This window comes from Pristiophorus japonicus, chromosome 9 (assembly GCF_044704955.1).
Source record: "Pristiophorus japonicus isolate sPriJap1 chromosome 9, sPriJap1.hap1, whole genome shotgun sequence".
Classification (NCBI taxonomy): domain Eukaryota; kingdom Metazoa; phylum Chordata; class Chondrichthyes; family Pristiophoridae; genus Pristiophorus; species Pristiophorus japonicus.
In genome coordinates this window covers 78,420,844-78,435,540 of record NC_091985.1, presented here as the reverse complement: position 1 = coordinate 78,435,540, position 14,697 = coordinate 78,420,844, and the positions used below count along the sequence as shown (strand labels likewise).

The 14,697-nt window shown below is 43.3% G+C and overlaps 1 protein-coding gene across 1 annotated transcript in view; it reads left to right on the top strand.

The window, feature by feature from the left end:
• Positions 1 to 1,910: 1,910 nt before the first annotated feature.
• Positions 1,911 to 14,697, top strand: part of ppp2r5a (protein phosphatase 2, regulatory subunit B', alpha isoform) — a 277,052-nt gene continuing 264,265 nt past the window's right edge. The window contains exon 1 of the mRNA XM_070889507.1: positions 1,911 to 2,677. Within this exon, the coding sequence (XP_070745608.1) occupies positions 2,518 to 2,677 (160 nt within the window). The 5' untranslated portion in view covers positions 1,911 to 2,517. The remainder of the gene's footprint in view (positions 2,678 to 14,697) is intronic.

Genomic DNA, 14,697 nt, shown 5'->3' with positions numbered 1-14,697 from the left:
CACACTTTCCGACATTGTATTCCATCTGCCAAACCTTAGCCCATTCGCTTAACCTATCCAAATCTCCTTGCAGCCTCTCTGTGTCCTCTACATGACCCGCTTTCCCACTAATTTTAGTGTCATCTGCAAATTTTGTTGCACTACACTCTGTCACCTCTTCTAGGTAATCTATGTATATTGTAAACAGTTGTGGTCCCAGCACTGATCCCTGTGGCACACCACTAACCACTGATTTCCAACCGGAAAAGGACCCATTTATCCCGACTCTGCTTTCTGTTCGCCAGCCAATTCTCTATCCATGCTAATACATTTCCTCTGACTCCGCGTACCTTTATCTTCTGCAGTAACCTTTTGTGTGGCACCTTATCGAATGCCTTTTGGAAATCTAAATACACCACATCCATCGGTACACCTCTATCCACCATGCTCGTTATATCCTCAAAGAATTCCAGTAACTTAGTTCAACATGATTTCCCTTTCATGAATCCATGCTGCGTCTGCTTGATTGCACTATTCCTATCCAGATGTCCCGCTATTTTGTTCCTTAATGATAGTTTCAAGCATTTTCCCCACTACAGATGTTAAACTAACCGGCCTATAGTTACCTGCCTTTTGTCTGCCCCCTTTTTTTAAACAGAGGCGTTACATTAGCTGCTTTCCAATCCGCTGGTACCTCCCCAGAGTCCAGAGAATTTTGGTAGATTATAACGAATGCATCTGCTATAACTTCCGCCATCTCTTTTAATACCCTGGGATGCATTTCATCAGGACCAGGGGACTTGTCTACCTTAGTCCCATTAGCTTGCTTTTTAACTTCATTCCGTATGTTGTTGTCCAGCACAGTAGCAACAGGAATTGCTGGAAAATCTTGAAGCTGAAATAACTTTGTTTCTGAACTGGCAGCTATACAATAAAGACACTTCTTTATTTATTTTTATATAAAACTGGTTATCTCGATCTATTATTTTTGCTTTGTGAACTTACAAAAATAAATTCACAATTTTATAATAGAATAACTTAATAGAATTCAGTGTAAAAGCACCTTCAATTAAAGTTTTTTAAAAAAAAGGATCTAACATTTTAAATATAAATCAACTCACTACCAAGTCGCCAAGAGGTAGGAACACATTTTAGCAGTCCTTGTGCATTCTCTTTTGTATAAATTGAATTACTTAATAAATAAATAAATAAATAAAGTCTGCCTCAAAAGGTATATTCATCGACCACTTTTCATCTCTGATTTATAGAAAGCACCTAACTTTCTGCAACAAGAGATATGTATATCAAAATTAACTGCAGCAGAAATTAGTTTACAGAAGCCACCAAAGTTTATCATGTTACTTTTCGAAAAAGATGTAATTTATTAAAGAGCTTGGGTAATTTGCGTCTGTTACACGACTTACCCAATACAATATTACAAATATAGGATGTCACGATTTTCAATAACGAGCAAATACATTTATTTAGATTCCATCATTTTCAAAATTTAACTTCAGCGACTTGTAGCAATAAGGAAATCAAAAACCGTTCATAAATAGGGTGCAAAATACTTTAACGATTAAAAGTGTAAAGCAACAACACACATAATAATGCCAAAGTACATAATTTAAAGTTAAAACTCGAGGAATACATTCGTCCATAACACACATTGCTATACATATGCATACCGATTGAGACCACAACAACACAGGATCGTCGCACGCCGACAGCCAATCACATCGCCCTTAGCTGTCACATGCCTTTTAAGAACATGGCCTCCGCGAACCGAACCTGGCTGTGGACGACCCGCCTCCGAGCCCTTTTGATTGGCTATAGTGACGGCAACAAACACCGCGAATGCACTCGAGGGAAACGTCTTCTTCTGCTTTCCGATTAACCAGCCACACGTCAATCATAGCCGTTCCTACATTTCCGCTATACGGGATTGGTTAATCACAGCTCGATTGGAGAGCGCGAGGGAGGCGGCGACAGTTGGTGGCTTTTTGTTTAAAAAAAATTAAAGTCACGATTGACCTCGAGCGGTTTGAGGCCGTTGAAAGTGCGAGAAAAAATTGTTATCGTTTTGGATTTTTTTTAACCCCGTAAACTGCGGCGGGAGGGAGGCGACTGTCGGTCCGGTCTCCGTCCGTCCATGGACGCGCAGAGAGCGGCTGCGAGTCGAAGCGTCAGCGGCAGGTCGCGGCTAATGACAGCGCGCTAGGCGGCTCGGCGGAGATCGTCAACTGGGGACGGCCGACAGCCACTCCCAGGGGACGGGGAAGCGGAGCAGGCCGCGGGGGGCTGGGGACAGGCGCTCCGGCCCTCACCGCCAACCTTAACTTCGAAATATTACTGCCTGTACTTTGCAATTTATTTTGCCTGCCTCCCTCCCTCCGGTTACTTTAGGCATTGTTTTATTGGACCTGGTTCACATATATACAGTCGATCGCCCGCTGCCTCCCCTCCCCACCCACCCCCATCTCCTCCTGCTGTTGCTGATTTTCCTGTCGGTGTGGTCGCTAGTTTTTTTTTAAAAAGATGTCGGCAGCGGCGGCCGTGGTGACAGCGGCGGAAAAAGTGGATGGTTTCACCAGGAAATCCGTGCGGAAGGCGGCCAGGCAGAAGAGGTCGCAGGGATCGTCGCAATTCAGGAGTCGGAGTAGCCCGGTTGAGATCCTGCTACTCCCACCCCTCAAAGGTACCGAGATTCAGGGACTATCCTTATGCCAGGTTCAGCGAGCAACCCCCGTCATCCACCAAAATACCCAGTTCTTAACCCCCCCCCCCCCCCCCATTAGTGTATCCAGGCTCAGAGAACACCCGTGTCACCCATAGAAACATAGAAAATAGGTGCAGGAGTAGGCCATTCGGCCCTTCGAGCCTGCACCGCCATTCAATGTGTTCATGGCTGAACATGCAACTTCAGTACCCCATTCCTGCTTTCTCGCCATACCCCTTGATCCCCCTAGTAGTAAGGACTTCATTTAATTACTTTTTGAATATATTTAGTGAATTGGCCTCAACAACTTTCTGTGGTGGAGAATTCCACAGGTTCACGACTCTCTGGGTGAAGAAGTTTCTCCTCATCTCGGTCCTAAATGGCTTACCCCTTATCCTTAGACTGTGTCCCTTGGTTCTGGACTTCCCCAACATTGGGAACATTCTTCCTGCATCAAACCTGTCTAACCCATCAGAATTTTAAATGTTTCTATGAGGTCCCCTCTCATTCTTCTGAACTCCAGTGAATGCAAGCCCAGTTGATCCAGTCTTTCTTGATAGGTCAGTCCCGCCATCCTGGGAATCAGTCTGGTGAACCTTCGCTGCACTCCCTCAATAGCAAGAATGTCCTTCCTCAGGTTAGGAGACCAAAACTGTACACAATACTCCAGGTGTGGCCTCACCACGGCCCTGTACAACTGTAGCAACACCTCCCTGCCCCTGTACTCAAATCCCCTCGCTAAGAAGGCCAACATGCCATTTGCTTTCTTAACTGCCTGCTGTACCTGCATGCCAACCTTCAATGACAGATGTACCATGACACCCAGGTCTCGTTGCACCTCCCCTTTTCCTAATCTGTCACCATTCAGATAATAGTCTGTCTCTCTGTTTTTACCACCAAAGTGGACAACCTCACATTTATCCACATTATACTTCATCTGCCATGCATTTGCCCACTCACCTAACCTATCCAAGTCGCTCTGCAGCCTCATAGCATCCTCCTCGCAGCTCACACTGCCACCCAACTTAGTGTCATCTGCAAATTTGGAGATACGACATTTAATCCCCTCGACTAAATCATTAATGTACAGTGTAAACAGCTGGGGCCCCAGCACAGAACCTTGCGGTACCCCACTAGTCACTGCCTGCCATTCTGAAAAGTCCCCATTTACTCCTACTCTTTGCTTCCTGTCTGACAACCAGTTCTCAATCCATGTCAGCACACTACCCCCAATCCCATGTGCTCTAACTGCACATTAATCTCTTGTGTGGGACCTTGTCGAAAGCCTTCTGAAAGTCCAAACACACCACATCAACTGGTTCTCCCTTGTCCACTCTACTGGAAACATCCTCAAAAAATGCCAGAAGATTTGTCAAGCATGATTTCCCTTTCACAAATCCATGCTGACTTGGACCTATCATGTCACCTCTTTCCAAATGTGCTGTTATGACATCCTTAATAATTGATTCCATCATTTTACCCACTACCGATGTCAGGCTGACCGGTCTATAATTCCCTGTTTTCTCTCCCTCCTTTTTTAAAAAGTGGGGTTACATTGGCTACCCTCCACTCCATAGGAACTGATCCAGAGTCAATGGAATGTTGGAAAATGACTGTCAATGCATCCGCTATTTCCAAGGCCACCTCCTTAAGTACTCTGGGATGCAGTCCATCAGGCCATGGGGATTTATCGGCCTTCAATCCCATCAATTTCCCAACACAATTTCCTGACTAATAAGGATTTCCCTCAGTTCCTCCTCCTTACTCGACCCTCTGACCCCTTTTATATCCGGAAGGTTGTTTGTGTCCTCCTGAGTGAATATCGAACCAAAGTACTTGTTCAATTGGTCTGCCATTTCTTTGTTCCCCGGTATGACTTCCCCTGATTCTGACTGCAGGGGACCTACGTTTGTCTTTACTAACCGTTTTCTCTTTACATATCTATAGAAACTTTTGCAATCCGTCTTAATGTTCGCTGCAAGCTTCTTCTCGTACTCCATTTTCCCTGCCCTAATCAAACCCTTTGTCCTCCTCTGCTGAGTTCTTAATTTCTCCCAGTCCCTGGGTTCGCTGCTATTTCTGGCCAATTTGTATGACACTTCCTTGGCTTTAATACTATCCCTGATTTCCCTTGATAGCCACGGTTGAGCCACCTTCCCTTTTTTATTTTTACGCCAGACAGGAATGTACAATTGTTGTAGTTCATCCATGCGGTCTCTAAATGTCTGCCATTGCCCATCCACAGTCAACCCCTTAAGTATCATTCGCCAATCTATCTTAACCAATTCATGCCTCATACCTTCAAAGTTACCCTTCTTTAAGTTCTGGACCATGGTCTCTGAATTAACTGTTTCATTCTCCATCCTAATGCAGAATTCCACCATATTATGGTCACTCTTCCCCAAGGGGCCTCGCACAACGAGATTGCTAATTAATCCTCTTTCATTACACAACACCCAGTATAGGATGGCCAGCTCTCTAGTTGGTTCCTCGACATATTGGTCTAGAAAACCATCCCTTATGCACTCCAGAAAATCCTCCTCCACCGTATTGCTTCCAGTTTGGCTAGCCCAATCTATGTGTATATTAAAGTCACCCATTATAACTGCTGCACCTTTATTGCATGCACCCCTAATTTCCTGTTTGATGCCCTCCCCAACATCACTACTACTGTTTGGAGGTCTGTACACAACTCCCACTAAAGTTTTTTGCCCTTTGGTGTTCTGCAGCTCTACCCATATAGATTCCACATCATCCAAGTTAATGTCTTTCCTAACTAATGCATTAATCTCCTCCTTAACCAGCAATGCTACCCCACCTCCTTTTCCTTTTATTCTATCCTTCCTGAATGTTGAATACCCCTGGATGTTGAGTTCCCAGCCCTGATCATCCTGGAGCCACGTCTCTGTAATCCCAATCACATCATATTTGTTAACATCTATTTGCACAATTAATTCATCCACCTTAGTACGGATACTCCTTGCATTAAGACACAAAGCCTTCAGGCTTGTTTTTTTAACACCCTTTGTCCTTTTAAAATTTTGCTGTACAGTGGCCCTTTTTGTTCTTTGCCTTGGGTTTCTCTGCCCTCCACTTTTCCTCATCTCCTTTCTGTCTTTTGCCTTTGTCTCCTTTTTGTTTCCCTCTGTCTCCCTGCATTGGTTCCCATCTCACTGCCATATTAGTTTAACTCCTCTCCAACAGAACTAGCAAACACTCCCCCTAGGACATGGGTTCCGGTCCTGCCCAGGTGCAGACTGTCCGGTTTGTACTGGTCCCACCTCCCCCAGAACCGGTTCTAATGCCCCAGGAATTTGAATCCCTCCCTGCTGCACCTCTGCTCAAGCCACGTATTCATCTGCGTTATCCTGCGATTCCTACTCTGACTAGCACGTGGCACTGGTAGCAATCCCGAGATTACTACTTTTGAGGTCCTACTTTTTAATTTAGCTCCTAGCTCCTTAAATTCGTTTTGTAGGACCTCATCCCTTTTTTTACCTATGTCGTTGGTACCAATGTGCACCACGACAACTGGCTGTTCTCCCTCCCTTTTTCGAATGTCCTGCACCCGCTCCGAGATATCCTTGACCAGGGAGGCAACATACCATCCTGGAGTCTCGGTTGTGGCCGCAGAAACGCCTATCTATTCGCCTTACAATCGAATCCCCTATCACTATCGCTCTCCCACTCTTTTTCCTGCCCTCCTGTGCAGCAGAGCCAGCCACGGTGCCATGAACTGGCTGCTGCTGCCCTCCCCTGATGAGTCATCCCCCTCAACAGCACTCAAAGCAGTGTACCTGTTTTGCAGGGGGATGACCACAGGGGACCCCTGCATTACCTTCCTTGCACTGCTCTTCCTGCTGGTCTTCCATTCCCTATCTGGCTGTGGACCCTTTCCCTGCGGTACGACCAACTCGCTACACATGCTACTCACGTCATTCTCAGCATCGTGGATGCTCCAGAGTGAATCCACCCTCAGCTCCAACTCCGCAACGCGGTCCGTCAGGAGCTGGAGGCGGATACACTTCCCACACACGTAGTCGTCAGGAACACTGGTGTCCCTGAGTTCCCACATGGTACAGGAGGAGCATAACACGTGACCGAGCTCTCCTGCCATGACTTAACCCATGAGATAAGCAACAACAATGCTAAAGTTTACTCACTGTTAATAGAAGAGAAAAAAGAAAAACTACTCACCAATCACCAGCCAATCACTTACCCCCTTGGCTATGATGTCACCTTTCTGTTTCTTTCTACTTCTTTTTTGCCTTCTCCCTGTAGCTGCACAAGTACGCCTTTTATAGGCCTCACCAACGGACCTCCTCGACGCTGCTCCCGACTGCCGCCGACGCTGGGCCCCGGACTCCGTGCTGTGCCTTTTATAGGCCTCACCAACGGACCTCCTCGACGCTGCTCCCGACTGCCGCTGGGCCCCGGACTCCCTGCTGTGCCTTTCGTGTATCGTGTTTCAGAGACATCCCCCCCACCCCCGAACTCCCATCGAAATATCGTGTTTCAGAGATCCCCCCCGCCCCGCCATCAAAGTATCGTGTTTTAGAGACCCCCCTCCCCCGGTCAAAATATCGTGGTTAAGACAATACCTGCCACTCTCCCATCAACATATCGTGGTCCAGAGACACCCCCCCCCCCCCTCCCCCCATCAAAATATCACAGTTTAGAGACAACTCCCACTCACCCATCAAAATATCGAGGCTCAGAGACCATCCCCATTCCTCACCAAAGTATCCAGGTTCAGAGACACCCCCCACCCCACCTCCCAACTCGCCCATCAAAATACTGTGGTTCAAAGACCAACCCGCCTCGCTCATCAAAATATCGCAATTTAGAGACAACTCCCACTCACCCATCAAAATATCGAGGCTCAGAGACCACCCGCCTCGCTCATCAAAATATCGCAGTTCAGAGACCATCCATCAAAGTATTGAGTTTTGAACACCAATCCCATTCATTCATCAATACATTCCAATTCAGAGACCACCCCTCACTCGCCCATCAAAGTATCCTGGTTCAGATACCACTCTCATCCATCAAAATATTGAGGTTTAGATACCATGCCATCACCCATCAATGCACAGACCCAAGACACTTTAGTCCTGTACTCCCATTTGCTAATAACACATTACTTCTTTCTACATCACATCATAAAAGTACCAATATTCAGAGACTTTCAAGTCCTATGTGAATCACCCATCAACGTATTGCGATTTGGAGATTTGTCATGTCCCCCACTCGCTCATAAGAAATAGGAGTAGGCCATTTGGCCCCTCGAGCCTGCTCCACCATTCAATGAGATCGTGGCTGATCTACCTCAACTCCACTTGCCTGCACTATCCCCATATCTCTTGATTCCCTTAATATCCAAAAATCTATCGATCTCGGATTGAATATACTCAATGGCTAAGCTTCCTCAGCCCTCTGTGGTAGAGAATTCCAAAGATTCACAGCCCTCTGAGTGAAAAAATGTCTCGTCTTAGTCCTAAATGGCTGATCCCTTATTCTGTGACTCTGACCCCTGGTTCTCGACTCCCCAGCCAGGGGAAACATCCTCCCTGCATCGACCCTGTCGAGCCCTGTAAGAATTTGGTATGTTTCAATCAAATCACCCCTCATTCTTCTAAATTCTAGAGAATATAGGCCTAGTCTACTCAATTTCTCCTTGTTGGACAATCTCCCCATCCCAGGAATCAATCTGGTGAACCTTCGTTGCACTCGCTCTGTGGCAAGTGTAGTCTTCCTAAGGTAATGAGACCAAGAGTGTGCACAATTCTCCAGATGTGGTCTCCCCAGAGCCCCATATACTTGCAGTAAGATGTCTTTACTTGTACTCAAATCCTCTTGTAATAAAGGCCAACATACCATTTACTCTCTTAATTGCTTGCTGTACCTGCATGTTAACTTTCAATGATTCGTGTACAAGGACATCCAGGTCTCTGAACACCAACATTTCCCAATCTCTCACCATTTAAAAGATACACTACTTTTCTATTTTTCCTATCAAAGTGGATAACTTCACATTTCTCCGAATTATATTCCATTTGCCATATCCTTGCCTACTCACTTAGCCTGTATATATCCCCTTGAAGCCCCTTTGCATCCTCCTCACAATGTACATTCCCACCTAGCTTTGTATCATCAGCAAACTTGGTCCCCTCATCCAAATCATTAATATATAGTGAATAGCTGAGTCTCGAGCACAGATCCTAGCGGTACCCCACTAGTTACAGCCTGCCAACCTGAAAATGACGCTTTATTCCTACTCTCTGTTTTCTGTCCATTGACCAATTCTCAATCCATGCAAGTATATTACCCCCAATCCCATGAGCCCTAATTTTGTTTAATAACCTCTTGTGTGGCACCTTATCGAATGCCTTCCGAAAATCCAAATACACCACATCCAGTGGTTCCCCCTTATCTATTCTGCTTGTTACAACTACAAAAACTCTTAAGAGATTTGTCAAACATGATTTCCCTTTCATAAATCCGTGTTGTCTCTGCCCAGCCCTATTATTATTTTCTAAGTGCCCTGTTACCACGTCCTTAATAATAGATTTTAACATTTTCCCTGCGACTGATGTCAGGCTAACTGGTCTGTCGTTCCCCGTTTTCTCTCTCCCTCCTTTTCTTAAATAGCGGGGTTATATCAGCTACCTGCCAATCCACAGGAACCATTTGAGAATCTATGGAATTTTGGAAGAAGACAACCAATGCATCCACTATATCAATAGCCACCTCTTTCAAAATCTGAAGATGTAGGCCATCAGGTCCAGGGGATTTATCGGCTTTCAGTCCCATTAATTTCTGCAGAACCATCTTTTTAACTAATACTAATTTCTTTCAGTTCCTCATTCTCTCTGGACCCTTGGTTCTCCACTATTTCCGGCAAGTCTTTTGAGTCTTCAGTGAAGACAGACAGAAATTAAACAAATACTTTGTAATTTCCTTATTCCCCATTATAATTTCTCCTGTCTCAGCCTGTAAGGGACCCACATTTACTTTAGCTAATCTTTTCTTTTTTTACATACCTCCTAGAAGCTTTTACAGTCTGTTTTTATGTCTCGCTAGTTTACTCTTGTATTCTATTTTCCCATTCTTTATCAATTTCTTGGTCCTCCTTTGCTGAATTCTAAAATCCTCCCAATTCTCAGGCTTACTTTTTTTGACAACATTATAAGCCTCTTCCTTTGATCTAATACTATTTTTAGCTTCTCTTGCTCACCACGGTTGAACCACTTTTCCTGTGGGGTTTTTGTGCCTTAAAGGAATGTATACTTGTTATAAATTATATACTAATTCTTTTAATGCTATCCATTGCTTGTCTACTGTCATACCTTTTAATGCAGTTTCCCAATCTACCTTAGTCAACTCGCCCCTCATACCTACGTAGTTTGTTTTGTTTGGATTTAAGACCCTAGTTTCGGATTTAAATGTATCACTTTCAAACTCAGTACAAAATTCTATCATATTATGGTCACTGTTCCCTAAAGGTCCCTTTGCTACAAGTTTATTAATTAACCTTTACTCATTGCACAATACCATATCTAAAATAGCCTGTCCCTTAATTGGTTCCTCAACATACTGATCTAGAAACTATCTTGTATACATTCCATGAATTGGTCCTCTACAGTATTACTGCAAATTTGGTTTGTTCAAGTCTTTATATAGATTTGGTCCCCCGTGATTACTGTGTTGCCCTTACTTCATGCAATTCTAATTTCCTAATTTATACTCCAGCCTACATTACAACTGCTGTTTGGGGGCTTATAAACATCTCCCACCAATGTTTTCTGCCCCTTGTTAGCTCCATCCAAACTGATTCTACTACTTGATTTTCGGAGCTAAGATCCTTTCTCTCTCCTGTCTTTATCCCATCCTTTATTATCAGGGCTACCCCTCCTTTTCCATTTTGCCCATCTCTTCTAAAAGCTAAGTATCCTGGAATATTTAATTCCCAACTGTGGCCACTTTGTAACCATGTCTCCTTAATGGAGATTAGATTAAACCTATTAATTCCTATCTGTGCTATTAATTCATCTATTTTGTTGTGAATGCTTCGCGCATTCAGATATAATGCCTTTAGCTTTGACGTATTTCTATTCTTCCCTGATGTCACCTTAGTCACTGATGCCTTATTACCTTTGTTACTCTCTCTGTCCCTGCCTGGCCCACTCTGCTTATTTTTACCTAAAAGTTTGCGCTCGAGCCATGACATTTTTCTTGCTGCTTTTAAATTTACTCTTTCCTGAAATCTCCCACCCCTTCATTACTTTAAGGCCCTGTTTACTGCCCTAGTTATTCAGTTCACCAGGACACTGGTGCCCACCTGGTTTAAATGGAGCCCATCCCAACGGAACAGCTCTCTCTTTCCCGAGTACTGGTCACAGTGCCCCATGAACTGAATCCCATTTCTCCCACAGTACTCTTTGCGCCACTCATTTAAACCTCTAATCTATTTTTCCCTATGCCAATTTGCGCATGGCTTGGGTAACAATCCAGAGATTATTGCCTTTTGAGGTTCAACTTTTTAGGTTGGATCCTAACTCCTTAAACTCCCTCAGCAGAACCTCATTCTTGGCTCTACCTATGTCATTGGTTCCTACGTGGACCACGACAACTGGATGCTCCCCCTCCTACTCCCAAGTTCTTCAGCCGTGAGGAGATATCCTTAACCCTGGCATCGGATAGGCAACACAGCCTCCGGAATTCCCTGTCGTGGCTGCAGAGAACAGTATCGATCCCCCTGACTATACTGTCGCCTACCACTATCACATTCCTTTTTACTACCCCCCAGCCCCCCTCCCATGAATGGCCTCCTGTACCACGGTGCCATGGTAAGTTTGCAATCCTCCGTGCAGTCATTATCCTCATCCATACTGTCCGCAAGTACTTCATACCTGTTGGACAAGCTCAAGGGCTGTGGCTCGTCCATCAGTACATCCTGGGTCCCCATGCCCCATGCCTGCATCACTCGCAGTCACACCCTTCTGTCCCTGACTGTTGATGAACTTTAAAGTACTATTTAACCTAAGGGGGTGGGACTGTCTCCTGGAACCAAGTGTCCAGGTAACTCTCCCCTTCCCTGATGCCTCGCAATGTCTGCACTTCATACTCTGGCTCATAAACTCTGCATCGAAGTACCTCGAGCTGCAGACACTCACTGCAAATGTGGTTGCTTGGGATTGTGATGCTCTCCACAAACTCCCACATGCTGCAGTTATGGCACACCACCTGCCCTGTATATCTAGCCTTTATTTATTTGTGTAGTTAATTAATTAATTTTTTATCAATTAATTTAGTTTTATTACTTAATTGGCTTATCTAGTTTAGTTCCTAATGTAATCAAGTAAAGTTATAGCATTTAAAGTTATAGCAATGTACAGTTTCTTAGATAGATCAGAGACTTAAAAAAAACTCACCAAGCAATCACCTACCCGCAGTCCTGTGACATCACTCCGTGCTTTTGCTGTTCTTTTGGAATTCGAATGTGCCGCTGCTCAGGTCTGCTCTGCCTGAGGCCTTCTCTCCTGCTGTTTTTGTACCGCCGCTCGTCCTCTTGCTGTCACTCGGGTCCGCTCATCTAAGTATCAGTGCTCTCCGATATTACCTCTCCATTCACCCGTACAAGTATACGATTCAGATTATTCCCCCATTCACCAAAATAAAATTATTGAGGTTAAAACATGTTAGCCCCACTCACATAGAAGTGTCATTGTTTAAAGACTACCTTCCTATTCAGCAATAATAGTACCCAAGTTCAGAGGCTTTAGCTCCCACTCAGCTTGAGAAATATCAAGGTCCTGAATTTAAATCACCATTTACCAATAAAAATATAGAGGTTGAGTTTTCAACTCCACGGTATCATGGTTCAGACACACTATCACTCACCCCGCCCGTAATGCTTAGTATTATTGAAGTTCAGAAACTTGATTAAATTCATTGATTTCACCAGTTTCTCTTCTCTCTGCATCTGATCAGTTTTTTATTTGCTTCCTCTAGTAAAGATTGTGGTTTTTACCCCTTCCTCGAAGATTCAGAGATTGAGAGAATTTACTGATCCTAAATTACTAAAAAGTTAATTTAGGAATCTTCAACATCAAATTTGTGTTTTTAAAATAATAGATTTGAACATTATTGTAGTTCTTTATGTACTTAAAGTAGTGAAGTTCCATTTTAAGATGACATCTCTTGAGAACTTTATATGTCCTAATATGCGCATGACAGCATCCTTGACTTTTTTTGGTTTGACACTGTTTCTCTTTCTGTTCAGTGTGGTGAGCATTTTGATGCATACTAGTTATTTTTTGAAAGTTTACAACTGCATAATTTTACTGCGCAGAAAAGTGATAGTTCAATGTAATGGAATTTAAAAACGAACTTACTGTGGTGAATTATTGCTTAACTAACTGAGTCACAGTGGGTTTTAAAAATGTAATGCCATGAAATAAGTATTTGATGCTGATATCACTGACCAAGAAGACGAATTTATGTCTATGCTGCTAGAACTGTGAATCTTGAATTTGGAGACCTACTTACAAAGTTATATGCATATACATAGTACTTGGCTTTAATGGGAGGTAATGGCAAACCATATTGGGTTTTCAAAAATCTAATTCAAATCTATAAGTTTGCACAAGTTCAGTTCTATTTCCTGCATACTTACATAAAAATATGGTACTGATGAAGTAAAAATGATTGTTCTGTAGTAATCTATAAAACTGCAATTGTAGTAGAAACTAGTCCTCTCTCTCCCTCATCCTTCCTGCTGTCATTTCAAGGAAAGTAATAGTAAATTTAAAATGTTTTTTTATTAATTCTCCACTCCCCTTTGACATGCTTGGGGAAGAGAGGTTACTGGAGTGCTTAATGAAGTGCTTTTCTTTAAAAGAAAATTAAAATCAGTTTTATTTTCCTTTCTCATAGGTGAGCTTTCAATCATATGTATTTTATTTTTATGTATTTGCACCAACATTCTTTTCCCCCTGACCTTTCCCTACATAAATTGCAACTTGTCCAAAACTCCACTGCCTACAACTTATTCTATGTTAAGTCCCACTTTGCCCTCACTCTCTTGACCTCAATAGCCTACATTCTGTTGTTGCTTGGTATAGGTTTCTTCTTCGTGAAGCTCGTTGAGACATTTATTAAGTTGAAAGCAACACTTAATCTGTAATAAGTCCCACTTGCCCCTCCCTCACTCTTGACCTCACCAGCCTCCATTGGTTCCCCATTGAATTCAAAATCTTCATCTTATTTTGCTTGACCTTTCCACCCTACCCCTCAGTCCGTGTCCTTTGGTCTTCTGACTCTGGCCTCTGCTACTTGCTCCCCTGCTCCATCTCCATCCTATCATGGCAAAGCATTCACCAGTCTTGGCCTTTCTCTAATTCTCTTCCTAAACCTCACTTCCCACATCCAGAAGCCTCATCAAAACCAATCTCTTCAACATAGTTTATGGTCACCTCACCTTGCTCTTCTGTTGTTGCTTGGTATAGGTTTCTTCTTCGTGAAGCTCGTTGAGACATTTATTAGGTTGAAAGCAATACGTATTCTGTAATAAGTCCCACTTGCCCCTCACTCTTGACCTCACCAGCCTCCATTGGTTCTCCATTGAATTCAGAATCTTCATCTTCATTTGCTTGGCCTTTCAAACAATCAAAAGTTCCCAATTTGAAGTTTAGAATGGTGTTGCGAGTAGGTGTGTATTTATGCTAAAATTCAAATAATTCGGATATCCAAATATTATAAATATTACTTAGTATTCATCTGATTACGACACTTGAAACATTTTATGTAATGAATTATGGATATATTGTACAGTGCCTGCAGTTAAATGTGCATGTATATTTTATTAAAAAAGCAGTGGAATATATTGAAGACAGAAAATCTTGGCAATCAAATCAATAGTACAGTGATGTTCTTGGTATTAGTAATCTTTTGTGACTGTCTCACAGGGCTAATAGATTTTCAGAAACATTATCCAA